Source organism: Lissotriton helveticus, chromosome 8, assembly GCF_964261635.1.
Source record: "Lissotriton helveticus chromosome 8, aLisHel1.1, whole genome shotgun sequence".
In the NCBI taxonomy this organism is placed as follows: Eukaryota; Metazoa; Chordata; class Amphibia; order Caudata; family Salamandridae; genus Lissotriton; species Lissotriton helveticus.
This window is the reverse complement of record NC_136069.1, coordinates 1,686,958,567-1,686,980,767: the sequence shown is the minus strand read 5'-3', so window position 1 is coordinate 1,686,980,767 and position 22,201 is coordinate 1,686,958,567. Positions and strand designations below refer to the sequence as shown.

The 22,201-nt window shown below is 40.7% G+C and overlaps 1 protein-coding gene across 1 annotated transcript in view; it reads right to left on the bottom strand.

Moving 5' to 3' along the window:
* TRPM2 (transient receptor potential cation channel subfamily M member 2) overlaps nt 1-22,201 on the bottom strand; it is a 276,857-nt gene that overhangs the window by 153,892 nt on the left and 100,764 nt on the right. The window contains exons 12-13 of the mRNA XM_078656292.1: nt 13,018-13,374; nt 4,468-4,581 (exon numbers count right to left, since the gene is read on the bottom strand). Of these exons, the coding sequence (XP_078512418.1) occupies nt 4,468-4,581; nt 13,018-13,374 (471 nt within the window). The remainder of the gene's footprint in view (nt 1-4,467; nt 4,582-13,017; nt 13,375-22,201) is intronic.

The window sequence follows — 22,201 nt, the reverse complement described above, 5'->3', positions numbered from 1 at the left end:
CGGGAGATGTTTTTGAGCTCCACAGTACTGACCAACAACTCCCTTACTAGACCCGTGACCAGTAACCTGGGGAAACTCTCAGAACTTACCAGGAGAGAATGAGTGCATCCTACTTTGAGGGACAGGACTAACTGACTGCTCAGGGGGGACAATGGAGGTGTCCTTACATGAAGAATATGCTGTTCATAAGGAACAAAGTCTGTGATGAGATCAGACAGGTGAACAAATACCACAACATGGGATGAGACTCACATTGAGAGGTGGCAAATGAAGTCCAGAAGATGTGTCTTCAAAATCAACACATGTGGCTAGGGATGACCCAGAATTCATCTCAATAAGAATTCCCAATGCAGGTCTAGCACCAAAAGTACCACAACTGTTTGACATGGTTGGACTTTAAAGCATGCTCAAGGGTGTCTGAGGAGTGTCACCAGTCTGGCCCAGGGATTTGCAGCTGCTTGTTTGGAAGGAGGTTTTGAGAAAGGGCCCAAAGAAGACCCCGGCAGCAAGATGCCCACAACTACATACCTTACAGTAACTTGTGCACCTCCAACTGACATGTGCTGGCACTGCTGTTACCAACTTTCGGTTATAGGTGGTGGATCAGAGTGATGCACAAACTCCTTAGGCTGTATTGGGGTGAAGAATGAAGCATCGTTGCTGATGAGCTGTGCTAGTTGCCCATCACTGCATCAGGGAGCCCAGCTCTCTAAGGGGCGATTCACAGAACTAACATGAGACAAAATCCTAAACTTACTACTTTTGGTATTCACAGGGTGTACAGTCATAATATCGAGTCAATTATTTCGACTGGACAGAATATCGAGTAAAAAATATAGAATGGACATAATATCGACTAGACATAATATAGACAACAAAAATATCGACTAGAGAAAATTAATATCGAATAGAATGGACATAATATCGAATCAAAAATATAGAATGGACATAATATCGACTAGACATAATATAGACAACAAAAATATCGAATTTAAGGTAAGTTAATAATAATTTTTATTTTTTGTGTAATATAAGTCTGTAGCGGGTTGTGGGTTTATAGGGGAATAGGGTGGGAAGTAATTTAATTCTAATTAATTAAATATGTTAATTTATTTATTGATATATATTTAGAATTAATTGTTAATTAATTATTAATTGGTAATTAATTAAAATATAATTGGTAATTAATTATAATTGATTAATTGATAAATATTTTAATTTTAGTAATTTATTTTCTGTAGCGGGTTGTGGGTTTATAGGGGAATAGGGTGGGAAGTAATTTAATTATAATTAATTAAATATGTTAATTTATTTATTGATAATAATTTAGAATTAATTGTTAATTAATTATTAATTGGTAATTAATTAAAATATAATTGGTAATTAATTATAATTGATTAATTGATAAATATTTTAATTTTAGTAATTTATTTTCTGTAGCGGGTTGTGGGTTTATAGGGGAATAGGGTGGGAAGTAATTTAATTATAATTAATTAAATATGTTAATTTATTTATTGATATTTTAAAAAAATTAATTGTTAATTAATTATTAATTGGTAATTAATTAAAATATTATTGGTAATTAATTATAATTGATTAATTGATAAATATTTTAATTTTAGGGTTCAGGGTCAGTTGTCAGTTTTTGGGTAAAGGGGTATTTTTAGGGTTCAGGGTCAGTTGTCAGTTTTTGGGTAAAGGGGTATTTTTAGGGTTCAGGGTCAGTTTTCAGTTTTTGGGGTAAAGGGGTATTTTTAGGGTTCAGGGTCAGTTTTCAGTTTGTAGGTAAAGGGGTATTTTTAGGGTTCAGGGTCAGTTTTCAGTTTTTTCGGTAAAGGGGTATTTTTAGGGTTCAGGGTCAGTTTTCAGTTTTTAGGGTAAAGGGGTATTTTTAGGGTTCAGGGTCAGTTTTCAGTTTGTAGGTAAAGGGGTATTTTTAGGGTTCAGGGTCAGTTTTCAGTTTTTGGGTAAAGGGGTATTTTTAGGGTTCAGGGTCAGTTTTCAGTTTTTGGGGTAAAGGGGTATTTTTAGGGTTCAGGGTCAGTTTTCAGTTTGTAGGTAAAGGGGTATTTTTAGGGTTCAGGGTCAGTTTTCAGTTTTTGGGTAAAGGGGTATTTTTAGGGTTCAGGGTCAGTTTTCAGTTTTCGGGTAAAGGGGTATTTTTAGGGTTCAGGGTCAGTTTTCAGTTTATGGGTAAAGGGGTATTTTTAGGGTTCAGGGTCAGGTTTGGGTTTTTGGGGTACAGGGGTACTTTGTAAAAATAAAGTAAAATTACATTTAAATTACATTTATTTAATAAAATTAAATTATATTAAATTATATTATAATATTTTTTATTAATTTATATTCAAAAAATTATTATATACTTACCAATACTTATGTTGTAATGGTATGCGTTGTAGAGGTATATGCGTTGTAAAATCTTGCGTTGTAAATGTATGCGTTGTAAAAGTTTTTGCGTTGTAAAAGTTTTGTTGTAATGGTAGGCGTTGTAAAAGTATGCGTTGTAACGTCATACATCCCTGGAGTGGGAATAGTAATTTTAACCTCTACGCTATCCAGCGCTTTCCCTACTGTTGCACCCACTGGAGTGGGAGTAGTAAATTTTACCTCTACGCTATCCAACACTTTTGCTAATGTTGAACTCACTATAGTTGTAACAATACATTTTAAACATTTTCTAAAATGTTATATATGTTTATTTAATAATATGTTTAAATATATATATATATATATATATATATATATATATATATATATATATATATATATGTGTGTGTGTAATTTTTGGTGATATAATTTTTTTAATTATATAAATTATTTATTAAAATTATATTTTTTTAATAATTATTTCTAAGTTTATATTAAATATATTTATTACTATATTAGTTTTAACTTACTTTTAAGACATTTTAAAAAATCGATATTTTGACAGTCTATATTTTTGTAAGTCGATATTTTGGTACTTACCTGTTTGAAGATAGGGAGTCGATATTTTGTCAATCGATATTTTTGACTCGATATTTGTGTATCTCGATATTTGTGTCGTCGATATTATGTCAGTGATCCATTCACAGAAGGCATTTAGTAGTAGTAAAGTTAGGAGTCTTAAGTTTGACTTATGTTTGACTTAAGACAGACTTAAGACAGACTGAAGACAAACTTAAGACAAACTTAAGACAAACTTAAGACAGACTTAAGATAGACTTAAGAGAAACTTAGGACAGACTTAAGACAGACTTAAGACAAAATCCTATCTTTACTACTACTAAACGCCTTCTGTGAATACCAAAAGTAGTAAGTTTAGGATTTTGTCTCAGATTACTTCTGTGAATCGGGCCCTAAGACTTCGATCTAAAGTTTCGACAATGAAAGGTACTTTGACATTCCTCCCTGAGGGGAAAAGCAAGGACACTTGAGTGGGATCTGATCAATATTTTTGTTGTGAACATATCAACAGGCAGTATCCCTGCAAGGTACCACATGGCTCCCCACCACAGGTCTAAAGGGCCAATGTAATGTACCATAGAAGACTGTCCTGTAAAATGATGGAAGTTCTTTTCTCACAGATACCTTAATAACGGCCTTCTGTCACATTGTGCGCAGTGGTCTATTATTATATTTGTGGTAAAACTGAAGTACTTGTTGTTCTAAAACTAAGGTACGGGCTGGATAGTGAGTTATTCTGTTAGTGTTCAGTCTCGAACCCCACATCACCTCCCAGAAAAGACTTGCACTGCTCAACTTCACTACTCTGAGGGACAGGTACCAAAGAGGTGCACTGGTGATCACTTTTGTCTCCAATAGTAGGTTTAAGCCCCAGGACACCATCAATAATGCAAAGGTGTCTCACTGTCACACTTTCCGCCTAATAACACCTGACTTCACTGGGAATCCGAAAAACATTCCCACTTTTGACTTGTCCACTGTCCCTCATTCGATACACGGGGTTGAAAAGGTACCAGAAAAGTACTAAAAATAAACCTGTAACATTTATATGTTTGCATAAGAGCTAGCAATTCTACTTCGGTTTGGCATTCTGTCAGGTATTTTATTGTGCACTTATCAGGTTCTATAGATTCTAGTCTAGATTTACAAAGACTTTGCATTACTTTTAAAGTGCAAACCCGACACAAAGTGTCATACAGGGATTTACAATGCAACGCAAATGTCGCAAGGGTGTCTGTGCTGGAGCATGGCAGCTTAAAGTGCACCAGGGAGAGAGCAGAACAGTGCCATATCTGTGTGGTTATTGCGCTGTTCTCACCTCTCCCACTCATTCAACGCAGTTCAGCGACTTTACGTGCTGCGCTGCATTGTTTGATTTCTTTGTAAATCTGGATCTGCATTTCATATCAAACTTTTTTGTTTGTAATGATAATATATATTTTTTTAATATTGACTTATGGGCCTGTACTCTTGAAAAGTCTGGGCTCAAGTAAGGCAGCAAGGAAGTCTAGCTCATACCTGTGACCAGGCGATCTCTGCAAGCTCTTCGCGGCTCTGTAGGATGCACCAGATCAGAATGTCGCGGATGGGGTAGACCGGCAGTGCCGGCAGCTCTTTTGGATGAGTTTTACGCTTTTTACCCAATATCTGGAACAGAGAAGAGTAACAAATATGATATCTCTTAATACCCTCATTTGCAACCAAGGTTTGTGAACCAACCCATTGGGAGGTGCAGCAGCAGCACCAACACATGCATTGGAGGAGGCAGGATCAAGGACCAACATCATTGTAGCCCTAGTATTCATATTCTTTAACTCAGTTCAGGATGTCTTGTATACTATTGTTTCAAAGAAATAAAGAGCAAGAATGTCATCTCCATTAGCTGCACAAGTTACAAGAAAATATACATATCTACAAATTAACAAAAGAGAGGTATCCACAACACATGAACACCACAAGGAGAAACACCTTTGAAAACATCATACCGGGACAGGTCTTTCTGACAACGGCAGCAGATAATATGATTATCACATCTTTAGGGACCAGCATGGAACCATAATATTGTTGTCTGAATATTATCGGACACAAATATTGTGTCATAAATATCGTTTAAAAAAGAAGCCAAGCAAAAGGACTCATTTCCATTATCCATCCACACAGGAAGTGACATAACTGGATTTCCCAATCATCCATCTGCTCAGGAAGTGGCATCACTCCTCCTGCCTCCCATGACCTACTTCACAGCTGCTGCAGTGTGGAGGAGCAGCAGATGTGCTAATTGTCGCGCTGAAGGTGCACCAATGGCAATAATCTACGCTTGTCTGAACCTGGACCCTGCCCAATTCCAGGCAGCCTAGTCCACCTCCCTCCTGCAGTTACCCCATTTTTCACCTTTGTATCCTCAACGCCAGCTGCCGCTCCCCATGCTACTGCCTCGCCCCACCACACAACACAACACAACACAGAGAGAACCTTTTACTATGCTCCCTGCACATTTTCATGTGTTTATCTACACACAACACTCACCACACCTGCACCACCAACCCCCACCAACTCCCCACTCTCTCACACAGTCCTGTAACCACCCACAGAATACTTGGCACTCACATGCATGCTCCTCACTCACCAAAAACGCCACAGAGATCTGGGACCTGCTGCACAAAACATCCCCCGGACCTACTTTTTCTCACAGAAACCTGGCTGAATCCGGAATCTGAACCTGACATCACCACAGCCTCCCCGCAGCTTCAAGATCACCAGGCAAGACAGACTTCACAAGCCAAGAGGCAGAATTGCCATCATCCACAAGAACACCATCAGCTGCACCACTTCCACAGACACATCATCCTTCAAAATGGAACATCTGTCTTTCAAGCTCCTCGGGACAGCCAACTTCACCCTAAGAAGCACTCTGATCTACAGACCACCAGGATCATGCACCAACTTCACCGACACCATACAGACTGAATTGCACCTCTTGTGCTCGATGCTAACACTTACATCCTACCAGGAGACCAGGACTTCCACCTGTAAGACCAAGCTGAAACCAACTCAAAAGCACGCATCAAAGCCCTTGAAAGCCTGGACCTAATCCAATGAGTATAGAGACCTACCCATGTCTCCGGATATCAACTGGACCCTATTCTAGCCCACTTTCTACAACTTCCATGTCGACAAGCCCACACCAGCCTTCTCCATAAACTAGCCCCTCATCATGTTCAGCTCCCCGTCCCGGTCTATCGCACATGCAACATCGCCAGACCGGCTGCCCGTAACTGGAACAGAATCACTGACAATGATTGTAACACGGCTCTCAATAACCAGGGACCAATCAAAGCAGTAGACTCCCCAAAGTATTCAAGAATTTCACCAATTGGATTACCTAATCTGTCGACTTCATGGTCACCCTCAAACAGAGCAATACAACAAAATCTAGACCCGGGCCAGTTGGTACACATAGGAACTCAGGTTGATGAAACACCACAGCAAACAACTGGAGAGCAAATGTAGAATGAGCCAGTGTAATGCTGACAGGAGCACATTCACCTACGCCATGAAACGAGACCTGGGCGAAATTTTTATTTCCACTCACTGAATTAGAGAAATTTGGCAACTCCCAGTTACTCATGTAATGTAGAGTTACCACAAAGTTCCGCCAATTGCTGCGTGGCAGAATTTTTTTCCCATTTAAGCAACACAATGACAACATGAGGCTGCAGAATAGGAACTAGCTAGCAGGAGCAAGATTTGGCGTCCCCTAGCGAGATTTCCGGTGGATAGGACGACTGCCGGCAAAATGTTCTAACGCGGGCGGTCGCGATTAGAAGGCTGCTTCTCAAGAAGATTTTCTACCCAAGAAGCCAAAAAATCAACTCAAATAACGTTTTTGAGTAGGTATTCCCACTGCTGGGGCTAATAGACATAAACTTATAATCATGTTAAACACACACACAGGGATTTTCACTATGTAGCTAATTATTGCTGCATCCAGATACTCTGAAGTAGGGTGCAGGTGGCATCAACAAAGAGCCACTAGGAAAGCCTTCAACTAGCACACTAAAAAGGACCCAGTGATATACATTTGTTGTTGGCTAAACTCATGTGTGTATTATTCCTACAAATCTAGTAGGACAGTGTATTTTGAACAACAAAACTTTATAATACAGAGACTGAGTCTTCTTATATAATCAGTGAATGTTGGCCAGGTTTGGCTAGCTCACAGTACTGCATCTAAACTCCTAAACTTACAGAGTTACAGATGTTGTCAGTAACCTAGAACATGACTCTCAGATTCCCAAGGAAATAGTGAAAACAGATCTAACCCTTCTGTTTGTCACTTTTGCATGCCCAAATTGTCACAAAGAAAAGATATTATATTGCATTTTCAAACATTTAGTCAAAAGCTCTAATCTTTATAAATAAAACATGAACTGCAATTATCAGAAAGATGAGACACATCAGTGTTACAAGCATTATTAGAATGGTGACAAACACAAACAATTTAACCATGTTAGTTTTCCATAATATTGCTTAGGTTACTCCTATCTGTTACTAATATCTCTATTCTACAGAGAGTATATCGGGAGTACCCATCTGCCAGACATGTTGGAATGACCTAACCCCATACTTTGGCATTGTATGTCAGGAAGCCAGGCTAAGTGCAATCAAGAATGCACCTCTGTCTGGGTGTATAGGTATCATCTTTCGCAGGATGAAAGTTGGGAACAGCGGAACTCTATTTTAGTCACTGCTCACAGCAGCATTCCATAATGACTCCAGCAAGAAGTGAACCTTTCACTGACTTCAGGCAAAAAAATAAAATACTAATCTAATCATACTGTGTCAAAGGTTGCAGAATAACTTTTTAATTAGGCTGAAGCAGAAGAGTTGTCGCCTATAAGCACAGAAAATAAAAAAAATGCATTGTATTCTGAGTTGTGCGACCCTTGAACTAAATGTGCAGACTTATCAGGAATAAATGCGTGAGTAGCACATTCTCGTAGTAGGGAAAATATTTGAAAACCAACCTTTGAAAACAATGCTAAGTTTAGATTGAAAGCTAAAATGGAGTATAGATGTAAGTTACTTAACAGTGTCCTGCCAATCAAAATATGTAGTCCTGCCATGTGCACTGGAAGATGTTGGGGCTCTGCCAGGAACTCACTATGCTAGCAGCACAGGAGCCTTGTCTGCAGCCTCCTTCAGCCATCTATGTGGTCCCACATTGTGTCTCAGCCCCTGCAGTTCTTGTGGCCACAGGCTCTCAATCCTGGTTTTGTATGGTCCTTAATGCACCTAGCCTGTTGGCTCTTGTCATCTCAATATGTCTCATCACCTTATTTCCTCCTTCATCATGCCTGGTGCTCACTTGAAGAGGAATTTGTTTACTTTGGTTATCTTGCCACAGCTGTTGATATGCAAGTTACTCATACAACTTACACTGCAGAATGATGTATGTATCCCTTTTTAAGATGGTTGCCTGAGTTGTCGGCTTTTTCTGAGAAAAGTGGTGGTAGAGGCGGTCTGTTTGTCTTCTTTACTTTTCATGGGCAGTACCACATACTGTTTCTTACTTTATTCTTGCTATACAGCTATGTGTACAGCAAGTGGACTTGAAGAAAGAGCTCTAAGGTCTGGTGGGTGTTAGATGCTGCATCTAGATAACTGAAGTAGACATTAAGAGTTTTCCGAAGACATCACACAATAGGTGTCAGATTCAGAGACCCATAGCTTACCCTCTGCTTCTGCTTACCATTGCTCTCCATCTCACCTCTGTCCAACCTCTGCCTTGTCCTGTCTCTGCTTCAGTATTTGTTGCCTTCTTGTACCCCACTTTCTTCTTCTCTATACATCCACCTCTCGCCCAGACCTTCAGACAACATGCTCATAGCCTCGGTTCCAATTTTGTCTATGTTGTCCAGCCTTTTCTTCACCCATCAGCTCCAGTCTTGTTTTGCAAGTGTGTGAATCCTACAGCTCAGAATCTCCGGGGCTGTACTGTCTCAGTCATAACGTGTGCTTCTCTGGGCATCTGGGGTTCATTGTCTTAGTAACAGGGTACACAGCTATGGCGTGCTACATCTTTACAGCCCATCTCATGAAGTGTACAGCACATGCCCATGGAGGGTTCATTAGATTCCCCATAGGATGATCAGCATTGGTCCTCTGTTGGTTCATTACCTATGGCATGAGGTGGACAATTCTGGTCTTCTGAGATTTAGTGTCTTAGTCATAAAATATAAGGACATTGATGGAACTATTCTCAATATTTGAATATCACTGCATTTTGACAAAACAGAATAAGAATTTTGACATCCCTCAGAAAGTGCACTATCACATTTTTGGAGGAACCCTCTCCCAGGATTCGAACTCATGATTTTCAAAGCATAACATATTTGCAAAGCATGATGTTGTTTTTGGGGCACATGCCTTTTGCAATGCAAACTACATTTATAACACTTTCTAACTCCAAAGCACCACCTGAAAGCATGCAGTTTTTAATGTGAGAGATTCCTGCTTCTACAAACAGATGTGAGGGGAAAGTGTGCAGAAAAACGGGTGTAAACATGTAAATGTCACCATTTATTTTCCCACCTCTCCTCCTCAATATGCCCACTTGTTTTAGACAAAACATATCATCACTTCCCCACCACAGCCGTAAAGGACGAAATATGAGGAATAAATGTGAAGCATAACTGCATGTTTCCTCTAATGTTGCTAATATATACCTTAATTTAGAAAACTATGAGTCAATCAATCAATCAGGACTTATTAAAGCGCGGCGAATCACCCGCAAGGGCTTCCAGGCACTGAGAATCTTGCTGCTAAGGGAGGGATCAGTTGAGCAGACAGGTCTTGCACCCTTTCCTGAGTTCCATAAAAGAGAATGAGGTCTGGAGGTGAAGGGGGAGGACAGTGCAGGACCTACCAGCAAGGTAGAAGAAGGACATCCTCCGCTGTTGGGGTGTGAATGAGGGAGAGGGAGGCAGAGGATAGGTGTCTGGAGGGTTGGTGAAAGTCCATGTGGTGGCTCATGTAAGCTGGTCCTTGATTGTGATGGGTTTGTGGGTGTGGATCAGCATCTTGAATTGACATCACTTCTGAATGGGGAGCCAGTGGAGCTTCTTGAGGTGGGGTGTAAAGTGAGTCTGTTTGGGGAGGTCAAGTATGAGTATGAGCAACTGAGTTCTCTATGGTCTGCTGTCTTTTAGGAGGTGAGTAGTGGCTCTTACATAGAGTCCATTGCTGTAGTCCAACTGACTGATGATTAGGGGTTGAGTGAAGGTTCCTTTGGTTTCGACAGGGAACCATTTGCAGATTTTTCAGAGCATTCGAAGAGTGAGGAAGAGTGAGGAAGCAGGCAGAGGAGACTGCATTGATCTGGATTTGCGTGGTGAGTTTGCTGTCCAGGATAATGCCAAGGTTGTAGGTATTGTATCTCGGAGTGGATGAGGGTCCTAGTACAAGAGGCCAACAGGATTCGCTCCACAGGAGGTGTTGTTCTCAGTTTTGTCTGTGTTACATTTCAGGCAGTTGCTTTTCATCCAGTCGCCGATGCTCATCATGCAACTGCTGAAGTTGGCCCTTGTGGCAGAGGGGTCCTCTGATAGCGGGAGTATGAGCTGGGCATCATCTTCATAGGATATGATGCTGGATATCATCTTCATAGGATAGGATGCTGGGTATTATCTTCATAGGATAGGATGCTTAAACCATGGGTTCTGATGACGTTGGCCGGGAGGGTCATGTAGGCACTGTACAGTGTAGGGCTGAGAGAAGAACCTTGAGGGACGCTGCAGATGATGTTCTTAGGTTCCTAGGTGAACTGTGGTAGGCATATTCTCTGGGTTCTTCCAGTGAGGAAGGAGACAATCCAGGGCATCTCCTTGGATTCTGATCAGATGAAGCATCTTGATAAGGGTGTGGTGGTATACGTATCGAACGCTGATGAGATGTCGAGGAGGATTAAGGCTGCTGGTTCTCCTTGGTCAAGGGGGCTCTGATGTCATCGGTGGCAGCGATCAGGGTGGTTGCCCTGCATTTGCTGAGTGTATTTGCAGCTGTGATGACTAAGGCTCATACTCGACAGACATTCACATGGGGCGACATCCCAGTTCATCGTTATTTGGCACACCATGGCTCCTTACCCTAGATCCAGCTATATGGGAACAGTCCAGCCCAAACTGAGATGACCCAACCCTGTAGCCAGGCCAGAGTGGATTATTTGCTCTTTTTTTGCAGAGCCAGGTCACATAGAGCTGACCCCAGGAATGTGTCTTCAGGAGAGCCTGTTCTAATGCTGGAGATGTCCCTCAAAATCTTGTCGTCTAAGGTGGTGGAGAACACCAACTCAGTCCACACGTCCTGTGAGGAAACAAGCTTGGATTCTTCTGATAGAAGTTCTTATGTTCTCAGATATCATCACGCCGTCATTACAAAGCAACTAGCCAACTAGTCAGAAACGGCCCAGGGGGCTTTTAGGCTAACAGCCTGGCATGGTAGGTTAATAAGGGCTTTTAGGTGATTTAACATTTGAGTCAAGCACTTAGGCACTTCAGTTACTGACTGTGATGAGAGATCTGCCCCTACATCCTTTACTAATGCTTTCTTGTGTGTCCAGAGCTGACCTCTATAAACTGCTCTGCTCTCTCTGTATTTTCCTCCATGTGTGTTCAGTTTCTCAGGTAAGCACTTACATTTTTTTTACCTTTCCTCAGGACAAGGCATTTCGAATATTAAATGTTCCCAGGATGGGCTCTTCCTACGCACCTATTCTATACTACCCTCCAGAATAGAGGACAAAATGTCCAGCAACAGAGAGCAACAAGTGAGAGATAAAGGGCCAGAGACTGTCTAGGCGTGGATTGAAGAGGCATAAGGTTGACATGAGAAGCAGCCGTTGTACTGAACTTTGATAACGCCAGCCACAGGCTTCTAAGCAAGCCATTGGGAACTGGAGAAAGCACACACAGTAATGACACACTCAACCCCCATCACACTTCACACACTACATCAGATCATTCAGGATTGTGTTTTCACAACAAATCTATTCTACATGAAAACTCAGAGTCTCAGGCTCAGCTCTGCGAAGCATCTCCCAGCAACAGATGTCCTAACTGCATAACTTGCAGGTGTTACTGCCACACAATCATGTATGTGTCCAGGCAGCACGCATTCAATGTAAATTGCTTTAGTTGATACATAGCTAGGTTTGAACCACATAACTACTAATGCCTACTAACATACACACATGATCTCTCTGGATGTTCAAACCTGGCATCAGCAACAGAAAAGTAAGGAGAGCTTGCAAGAATAATATTTAGGGCTTATCAGATCCCATTTAACCCAATAAGAGAAACAAACATCAAACAAAACCTCATCAGGACCACCCCATTGATAACACAAGCAAACTCCTTAAGTAAATATGTCGATGGGGAGCTGTGGCTAACAATATCTCAGAGAAAGACACCCATAGAAGGCAGCTCGTCAAACGTTTCTCCCAGTAGCCACTGCAACCCTTAACACTGCTACTAACCCACTTACAGGAAGGGGGGGTCTAAAATGTAAGTTGGAAGGTAAATTTACTTTCTGGTCCAGAAGACGTTGGGAGCCAAGCCGAACAAAGTCAGTGAGGAAGCAAAATCTAGTAAAGTAAATACAAAAAGCAAACCTGAAGAGGATCAACTGTGGGGTCAATATAGGATGAAAGCCAGTGCAGTAAGCAAGATTTAGCCAGAGCATTGCAATGGGCAACATTTAGGAAAGTAAAAGTGAGATCATGAATGGCTCAAACCCCAGCAAGAGGAACTCACCAAGCAAAACCTTATAACTTGCCACAGCTGCTACAATGCAAGCTGTGCAGGAGGTGTGTTTCCAACAGGACTGGAAACTAGAATCCACTAAAATCAGCATAAGAACCAGAACTTACAAGTACAAATATCAATCTGAAGGCTTTCTGAGGTCACCTGAACATTCCCAAAAAGACAATTTATTTTAGTCACAATTTTAGGATGTAGTTAAAAAGCTAGGTTGTTCTTGTGTAATTATCACTCAGTGAAGTTTATCAACAAGAAGCGTTTCTTGTACCTTTATGTTGATATGTGGCACTACTGAAGAGCGGGTGCTTTTGAAATTCGGGTACAGTACTTCTGTAAACTCCCCCAGCAGCTCTCGCAGGACTCGGGCAACATGGATGAGCTGAATTTCAGGACCCTCCCTCGGCACCTTCAGGTGTTCCTCCTCAGCAATCAGCTTCTCCAGTTTGCTGTGGATTGGACTGGATGGCTCCATATTGTTGTAGAGAAAAGTCAAAGTGTCCCACGTCAAGAACTCCTTCAGGCTCACTCCATGATCCAGGAAAAGCCGCACAAAATCTGGTTTGTTATCAATCAATGCAATGGTCATCACCGGATACAAGTCTGAGGGCTGGAGGTCCAAGAAACATCACATAATTTAACACAAGAAGAGCTCGGCAACATCAGGCACAGATTAGAGTAAATCAAAAAAATGTATATTCATTGATGAGTCAAAGCATCAAAAATAGATAGGCAGCCAGATGAATTAAAGATTAATCATGCAAACCCAATAGCAGTGATCAATGACCACACAACAGTCATCTTTATTCTACCAACAGCCATTTGTGACCAAATAACAATCACCCACAGAGCAGCCATCAACCATAAACCAACATCCATCACCTGTAGCTCAACAACAATATATTGTCATTGAACAAAAGGCATCTGTGAGCAAGGAAAACACAACCTACCTGCAACCACAGTTCTTCACTGGTTCATTCACAGAGTCACATCCTCTACTTATTCCCCATCACCAGGGTTGGAATACCTGATAGCAATGTTAAATCTGCAGGGTTAAACTAGAAACATTGAACACAGTACCGAACAGAGTCCACTCACCTTGTTATTTGGACTACAAGGCAGCTGGGGCCATATGTATCAAGCAAATTCGCATTCGTAAAGCCCAAAATTCGCATGGTATGTATTAAGCAAAATCTGGTGCAAAATAAGGAATCGCAAAATTTGCGATTCCTTATTTTGCAATTGGATTTAAGGAATCGCAAATTTTTCGATTCCTTAAATGCAATGTATGAAGCAAAAAAAAATTGCAAAATGTCCTTAAGGAATCGCAAATTACCACCAACTTCTAGTTGGTGGTAAGTTGCGAATTCCTTGAAAAATGCAAATGTTTGCATTTTTCAAAGTGCCATGTGACGCACATACATGCCCTTGGGGCATATGAACAACTGTGCCCCTGCACTTACACAAATGTGTACAATTTCAAAATTCGTATATGATTGTATGCATGCAATAGTGACATATAGCACATCAATCTAAACAATTGGTAGAGAACTGTAATTCAGTGACAATTTCATCTGTTGAGACGGGTAAGTCAATCAACAGTCTGTATTTGGAGTGTCCATTTTCTGTTTATTGTTCCATTTCCAAAAAGCCAACACGTGTTTCATCGCAAGGAACAAATGCGAATCTTCAGGGCTAAACAAAAAATACAGGGTCTGTTTTTACTACACATGTTTGGTTTATAATATCTATGCAGACAATGGGTGACTCATGGTGTCACCCTGGTGGACACGGCATGCGCAGAGGGTGGTAATGTGACTTAGTGTCCATGTGAGGAACAGTCTTGGCACACATGACATAAGTGACTTGGTGGTTTGTGTGGTGCCAAACGATATTTACTCAAGAACAAGGTGACTGGTGTGACTTGTTGATCAATACTTGATCAAAACCTGGCCGGTTGTGAAAGTGAAGTGATGAGATAGGTGGTATGTGGTATACAAAGGACGGTTTCCCAAATTTCTTGTGCGTGACACATGTGAACGTAATTGAATCACATTAGGATTGACAATATTAGAAAATACAAAATAATTGTGGTTGTCCATTGTATAGTGCGTATAGAGTATAGTATCCATAATTGTTTTTATTCTAAAGTGCGCACTTTATTAAATTGGTTTTGTGCTGCTGGACTGCAGTTTAAGCATCCCAGACATACCTGGAGAATGACTTTCAGGCCAGGATGTGCTGGTTATTAGTGGACATACAAAGGGCGCGAAAGGACCGGTCAGGTCGTGGACTGTGTTCATCGTTAGTGAAAAGGTTTCAAAGCGACAGATGAAAGAGAAACGGAGGAAAAATTATAAACAATAGATTGTGGAGAGCTGTATGAATTACAGCACAGTGAGAAACACGCTGGGCGTTACAAATTATTTTACCATTAGAGGCAGGCGGATTGAGGTCTGGTAATTACCAATCGCTAGTACCCCTGGGGGCCCTTTACCACATCTAACTTTGAAACATGACTAAACACCGTTGAACGGTTAGGCTAACTGTGGAGTGAGTCGCTGCACGTCCCCTACTGGTATATATTTAAAACTATACTTTTTCTCCCCATTTCAGAAACGTGGGAAACGGAGCAACTTTACCCATGATTGTGCCGCTCTTATGAATGGGATTCTTCAAATAAATTGAAGTAAGCGCTCATTCGGCCTATTCCATAAATGCTGACCTAAGCGACACGTGTTTGTCATTTCTATTGGATCTCCTAGACAAATGTTTTTACCATTTTAGATCACGGCAAGTTCACCCATAACGGGTTACCTTTCTAAAGCATGTGCCTCTCTCCAGGGACTTGAAGTAAGAACCCACTGTGTATGCCTCCTCTCTAATGCTGACTGTAGCAGTACGTGGCTGTTAACTTAATGGGATTTTTTATCTCTTCATTAGTATAGATCACGGTATGATTTTAATTGATCTTCCGCTGACCGCTCATGTCGAAAGCTACTCCATGACCTCTAACATCTAAGAATTGATTATGACACTGGGCTTCTTCAACTACTACTAAAGGTATACTTACTCAAGGATAGATGTCCCACAAATACAGACCCTCTCCTTAGGACTTATGTTTAGCTTTATACTTAGGGGTCTGTTGGGCTAAAACAAGTAATTTTTTATTTTATTTTTAGCTACCTTAAGGAAAAATAGAATACCTCGCCCTATTACAATCACGAGAACCGGCTTGTCATGACTCCATCGCTGTTGGCGCAATTTTGGTAAGCTTACCGGTTTTTTGCCTTTAAGCAACAGGGCCATCTGGTTATGGCCTTCCCCCATCATGTTGGTAGCCATTGAGAATATGTTTTACTGCCACATGACTTTGTCATTCTGATCTATGTATTGTTGCAGTCTTTTGATTAGATAACCCAGACTATGTTAGCATCCCTTATTAGTTACATGCATTATATATGGTTTTGTGGTCTAGCTGATGAGCTTCTGGTCCATGTAACACAGTGAACAAATTAGTGCTGTAAGATGTTCAAATTATTTTGGGTGGTGACAAAATGGTGATTTGTTGTATATATATTTTTCAGATCCCTTGGTATTTACTGTATCACGAGGAAAAGGTCCTGATGAAGGCGGCCGTGTGCTGCCGAAACGCGCGTAGACCTGCTGCGATGGCCAAATAGTACATCTGGTGGCCAATATTCTAGCATTTGTTACTCTGCTTTTTGTCTATTCAGTTCCTTTCTCCATTTGAGTATGAGGTTGAGTGTGGTATGATTGTTAGCACGTGAGTATGTTGAGAGATATGTTTGTCACCAAGGGTTAATTAATTTTATATATTATCTGTGTTGTATTTATTTATAATTCAATTGTTTTTTCCTAGATTTTGTGATATGAATTGAAATTATTTCTTCTGTGATTTTTTGAATGAAAAACAGTATCTATATGAATTGAAAAAAATGAAAAAATAAATTTTGTAATGTTTTGAATCAATTTAGTATGTTGTTTGTATTCACCACCTTGTATGAAAATTTATAGACGGATTTGTATAAATAAGGTATAAGGCCAGTACAGGAACGTCCTTACATTGCAGTGTTCATGCTCCCCTCTGTTCCTGGGCCATATTTAACTTCTTGAGGGGGTCCCTTTATACATATAGAATACATCTGCCCCAGGCTCCATCTCTTCGAGTACCACATCCTTAAACACTGTAGGTACTAGCGAACCAGAGACAGAAAGTGAAGATAATTTAGACGCGAACAGCAATCCTTTTTTAGTGGAAATGGAACGCATTCGCAAAGGGAACAGGGCGCCATCCCGAAGAGGTCCTACACCTCCAAAACCCACAGAGGGTCCAGGGGAGGCAAACAACGAATATCGCAGAAAACTCAGATCAGGGAGAACACAGAAATAAACAATACCAATACGGAAGTACAGGTGATCAACCTATCCTCCTTCCCCCTCACTTCTGATATGACTAATTTACTCTCTAAAGGTTTGAGTTTCAACCCTTACTCCACTGGCGACATATGTCAAATCAAAATAGATCTCTTCAAATTTGTCCGTAACCTTAAGATCAAAAAATACTTTGCAGGGAAAATCCCGACTAAGAAAAATATCAAAAACATTCCTGATGTATTGAGTGATAATGTTGTAACTACAATAAAAGATATTCAAGCAGTCCATCTACTTTTGTCAATCACTGAACTAGAGGATAGCCCTATGGAAATGGGGCAACTTTTGGAAGAACTTAACATTGATATGGATTTTGGGGTAGCCAGTGGTCTCAAATCCAAGTCCACATGGACTCCTACCCTACCAGGCGGTAACAGCATTGACAATTTTCATAGACATGTGTTAGAAGACCTGAACAAGGTCGATACTAAAAAATTACAAGAAAAATTCATATTCAAAGATAATTTAACTAAAGGAGAGCGTCAAGCTCTATCTGCACTGACGCTGAATCCCTCCATCATTATTCGTGAGGCAGATAAAGGAGGAAACATTGTGGTAATGAACGCAGAAGACTACAACAACGAAATATTGACCCAATTAGCAGACCTCTCCTGCTATGAACCTATTGCATCCAACCCTATGGGGGTGCTCACAAAGACGATTAACGACCATCTACTCAAATGGAAAGAGGATGGTCTCCTTAATGATGAAGAATACATGTACCTGAAAGTACTGAAGCCAACGTATCCATGGCTTTACACACTACCTAAGATTCACAAAGATCTCCCATTTCCCCCTGGTAGACCAATAGTATCAGGAAATGGAGGTCCAACTGAGAGATTAGCGGAATATGTTGACCTGTTTCTGGGCCCACTTGTCAGAAATCTCCCCTCATATATTCAGGACTCCAAACATATTCTCAGCCTTTTAGGAGATTTGGAATGGCAACCAGGTACCACACTAGTCACTATGGATGTGGTTGCTCTCTATACCAGTATTAACCCCAAACTGGGCATTGAAGCAATCACCAAAGTTTTGTCTAAACGGCCCGCATCTCTCTGGTCGCACACTCAAATGCTTATCTCTATGATGAGTTTGATCTTGGATAACAACTTTTTCATGTTTAAAAAGCATTGGTACCAGCAGAAACGCGGAGTAGCCATGGGATCCAAATTCTCACCCTCTTTCGCTAATCTCTTCATGGGAGCATTTGAAGCAGACCATCTCTGGGGTACTTCCAGTAGTCTATACACAGATTCCATTTTGTTCTGGGGTCGCTACATAGACGACTGCATCTTACTATGGACCGGAACTGATGCTCTACTACAAAGTTTTTTTAACTTTCTGAACAATAATCTTTGGGAAATCAGTTTCACTATGAAACAAAGTAGATCGCACATTGAATTTCTAGACTTAGAATTCTATGTAAGCAACAACACCCTACAGAGTAAATTGTATAGGAAACCTACATCTTGTAATTCAATTCTAAGAGCAGACAGTTTTCATCCCGTCCATCAGATCAATTCTATACCCTTTGGCGAGTTTCTTCGTGCAAGACGCAACTGTAGTGATGACGAGCTACTGGATAAGACAATCGATGACATGAATCAGAGATTTACCAAACGAGGCTATCCGAAAGCAATTTTGTCTAAAGCAAAATCAAAATTAAACAAAATAAAGAGAGAGGAAACGCTTAAAACCAAAGATCCCCAACTCAAGAAAGAGAGTACAGTAAGAATGATAACAGAGTATAATGCTCTACACAACTCGATCAGAACCAGCTTGACGAAACACTGGAAGCTGTTAAAAGAGGATTCGACATTAAAAGAAATAATCCCAGCCACCCCTCAAATTACATTTCGTAAAGGGAGGACTTTGAGAAACAGGCTCAGTCCCACAGTGCCACGGGTAGATAGAAATCCCACATGGCTAACCCAACGGGGCAATGGTTTTTTCAAATGTGGGTTATGCCCGATGTGCAAATGGGCCAAGCACAAGACTAAACACTTCACAGGCCCCTCAGAAGACTCATACGAGATCAGAACCAACATAAACTGTACCACCAAATATGTAATATACATTATCGAATGTCATTGTGGGAAAAAGTACGTGGGCAGTACAATACGAGCGTTGAAAGAAAGAATCTCCGAACATATAAGAGCAATCTTGTGAAGCAGGATCCAAAATACCCCGTGGCACTTCATATAGCCAAGTGTCAACCTAATACAGACGACTTTCAGGTTTCTTTCTATGGAATAGAAACCGTACCCATTCATGTGAGAGGTGGTAATCGGGAACTACTTCTTAGACGTAAGGAAGCGACTTGGATTATGCGTCTTCGTAGCATTGAATGCGGTTTAAATTATGACCCTGAACTGCAATTTTTCCTGGGCAACTAAAATAATTACCTGTGTACAATTATATTTATGATGCTGTATCTCTCTTTTCCCCCATACAGTACTCCGAATTGAATATGTATATGTATATAACCTACTGTTTTTCATTTATACCATGTTATTGTTTGCATTCTGCGTTCTGAACCGGCATATATAGTAACGAGGTTCAGGAGTAATTAAAAAGAAGTGGTGTTGCTCCATCCGACCACAATCACGTAGTCAGGATCAACTCCTGATCCTCTTGGCGATGGAATAATTCGTAATTCGCGATCTTTATAATGACTTTACCCCTACCCGGAGAGTCCAATGCATTGCATTTCGCATACGTCTCCACACTGAGACTTTCGATATTTACAACATGAATATTATCTTATCTCGACTTGTAAACACACTTACATGGTTAAGCTCCTATTCACATGGCTGGGTGTTCAGTTACATATTTTTATTCATCCCATCGTGTACTTGATGGTTTAGGAATGAGGTTGCAGGTGGGCCTCACAATACAGTTGTACATATCACCTCCCTAAGGTTTCTTATATTTTGCAATATATTTGGTTAAAAACGCGGTGTATTTCAAGGTTGGCAACACTGAACTAGCAACGAAAATTATAAATTATATTTTTTTCGCGCACGAGTAATAGTGTGTTTTGACACCACAATTCCGTGCTAGACTTTTGCGCGTCGGCCAGAAATTAACACCTTACTCTTCATATGGAAATTTCAATTTTTAATTTTACCCTCCAACTCGGGGTAGTAACTCTTCTTTTTTGGGCCACTCGTATCTATTTGAGCTCTAGGACTACTGTTCTAGTCTCTGAACTCACCAACACGGAAATAGTATTTAAACGACCCCCGCTTCCGGTCACGTGTCCGTTTACGAAACACGGCGCCGGGAAACTTCAAGAGGGGGAATTTCGTCCGACAGGTAAGCGCATTCATACCCGTAATTACTGCGACCCCTTGTCAATCAGTATCGGAATATGAAAACGATATGTTTTCTTCAGAGTACTCGGAGTCTAACACTCGCCCGTTTTTACTCTCGCCAATAGGACGAGGCTCTTTGTGGGTCAAGAGCGCACCCGCCCTGAAACCACAAAGTCCTCTCTCCTCCCGGTTTCCACTTAACCCACCTAATACCAAGGTAGGATTTCAATCACTACTATGCGCCCTTGAAAACAGGTTGTCTTCTTGACGTAGTTATTCAATTATAGTAAATGCGCTGTATTTCTTATTTTTGTTGCAGTTGTGTTTATCCACACAGCAGGTATCTTTGTTAATAACGCGATACTGCCGCTACCGGGGTAGACACCCCCAGTGCGGGGAAGCCAGATAGACATCAATATTTGGTTAGCTTGGTGAGTTTCTGCACGTACAATAATATAAATTCATTTAATTTTTACTTTTTTAATCTTCTACTTTTGCGATTGTTGAACGTTTTTTCAAAAAATACCCCTCCGCATAACTATTGGCTCGCAATCGCATATAGCTCCGGGTAGTGGACCTTACTGATATTTTGGTTCTGTAGTTCTGTTTAAGTCTTAGATTTGGTCACATCAGACCACTGCATCAATCCTTATCCCTCGCATAGAATATGCATGATTAAACTCAATCCGCCTGCCTCTAATGGTAAAATAATTTGTAACGCCCAGCGTGTTTCTCACTGTGCTGTAATTCATACAGCTCTCCATAATCTATTGTTTATAATTTTTCCTCCGTTTCTCTTTCATCTGTCGCTTTGAAACCTTTTCACTAACGATGAACACAGTCCACGACCTGACCGGTCCTTTCGCGCCCTTTGTATGTCCACTAATAACCAGCACATCCTGGCCTGAAAGTCATTCTCCAGGTATGTCTGGGATGCTTAAACTGCAGTCCAGCAGCACAAAACCAATTTAATAAAGTGCGCACTTTAGAATAAAAACAATTATGGATACTATACTCTATACGCACTATACAATGGACAACCACAATTATTTTGTATTTTCTAATATTGTCAATCCTAATGTGATTCAATTACGTTCACATGTGTCACGCACAAGAAATTTGGGAAACCGTCCTTTGTATACCACATACCACCTATCTCATCACTTCACTTTCACAACCGGCCAGGTTTTGATCAAGTATTGATCAACAAGTCACACCAGTCACCTTGTTCTTGAGTAAATATCGTTTGGCACCACACAAACCACCAAGTCACTTATGTCATGTGTGCCAAGACTGTTCCTCACATGGACACTAAGTCACATTACCACCCTCTGCGCATGCCGTGTCCACCAGGGTGACACCATGAGTCACCCATTGTCTGCATAGATATTATAAACCAAACATGTGTAGTAAAAACAGACCCTGTATTTTTTGTTTAGCCCTGAAGATTCGCATTTGTTCCTTGCGATGAAACACGTGTTGGCTTTTTGGAAATGGAACAATAAACAGAAAATGGACACTCCAAATACAGACTGTTGATTGACTTACCCGTCTCAACAGATGAAATTGTCACTGAATTACAGTTCTCTACCAATTGTTTAGATTGATGTGCTATATGTCACTATTGCATGCATACAATCATATACGAATTTTGAAATTGTA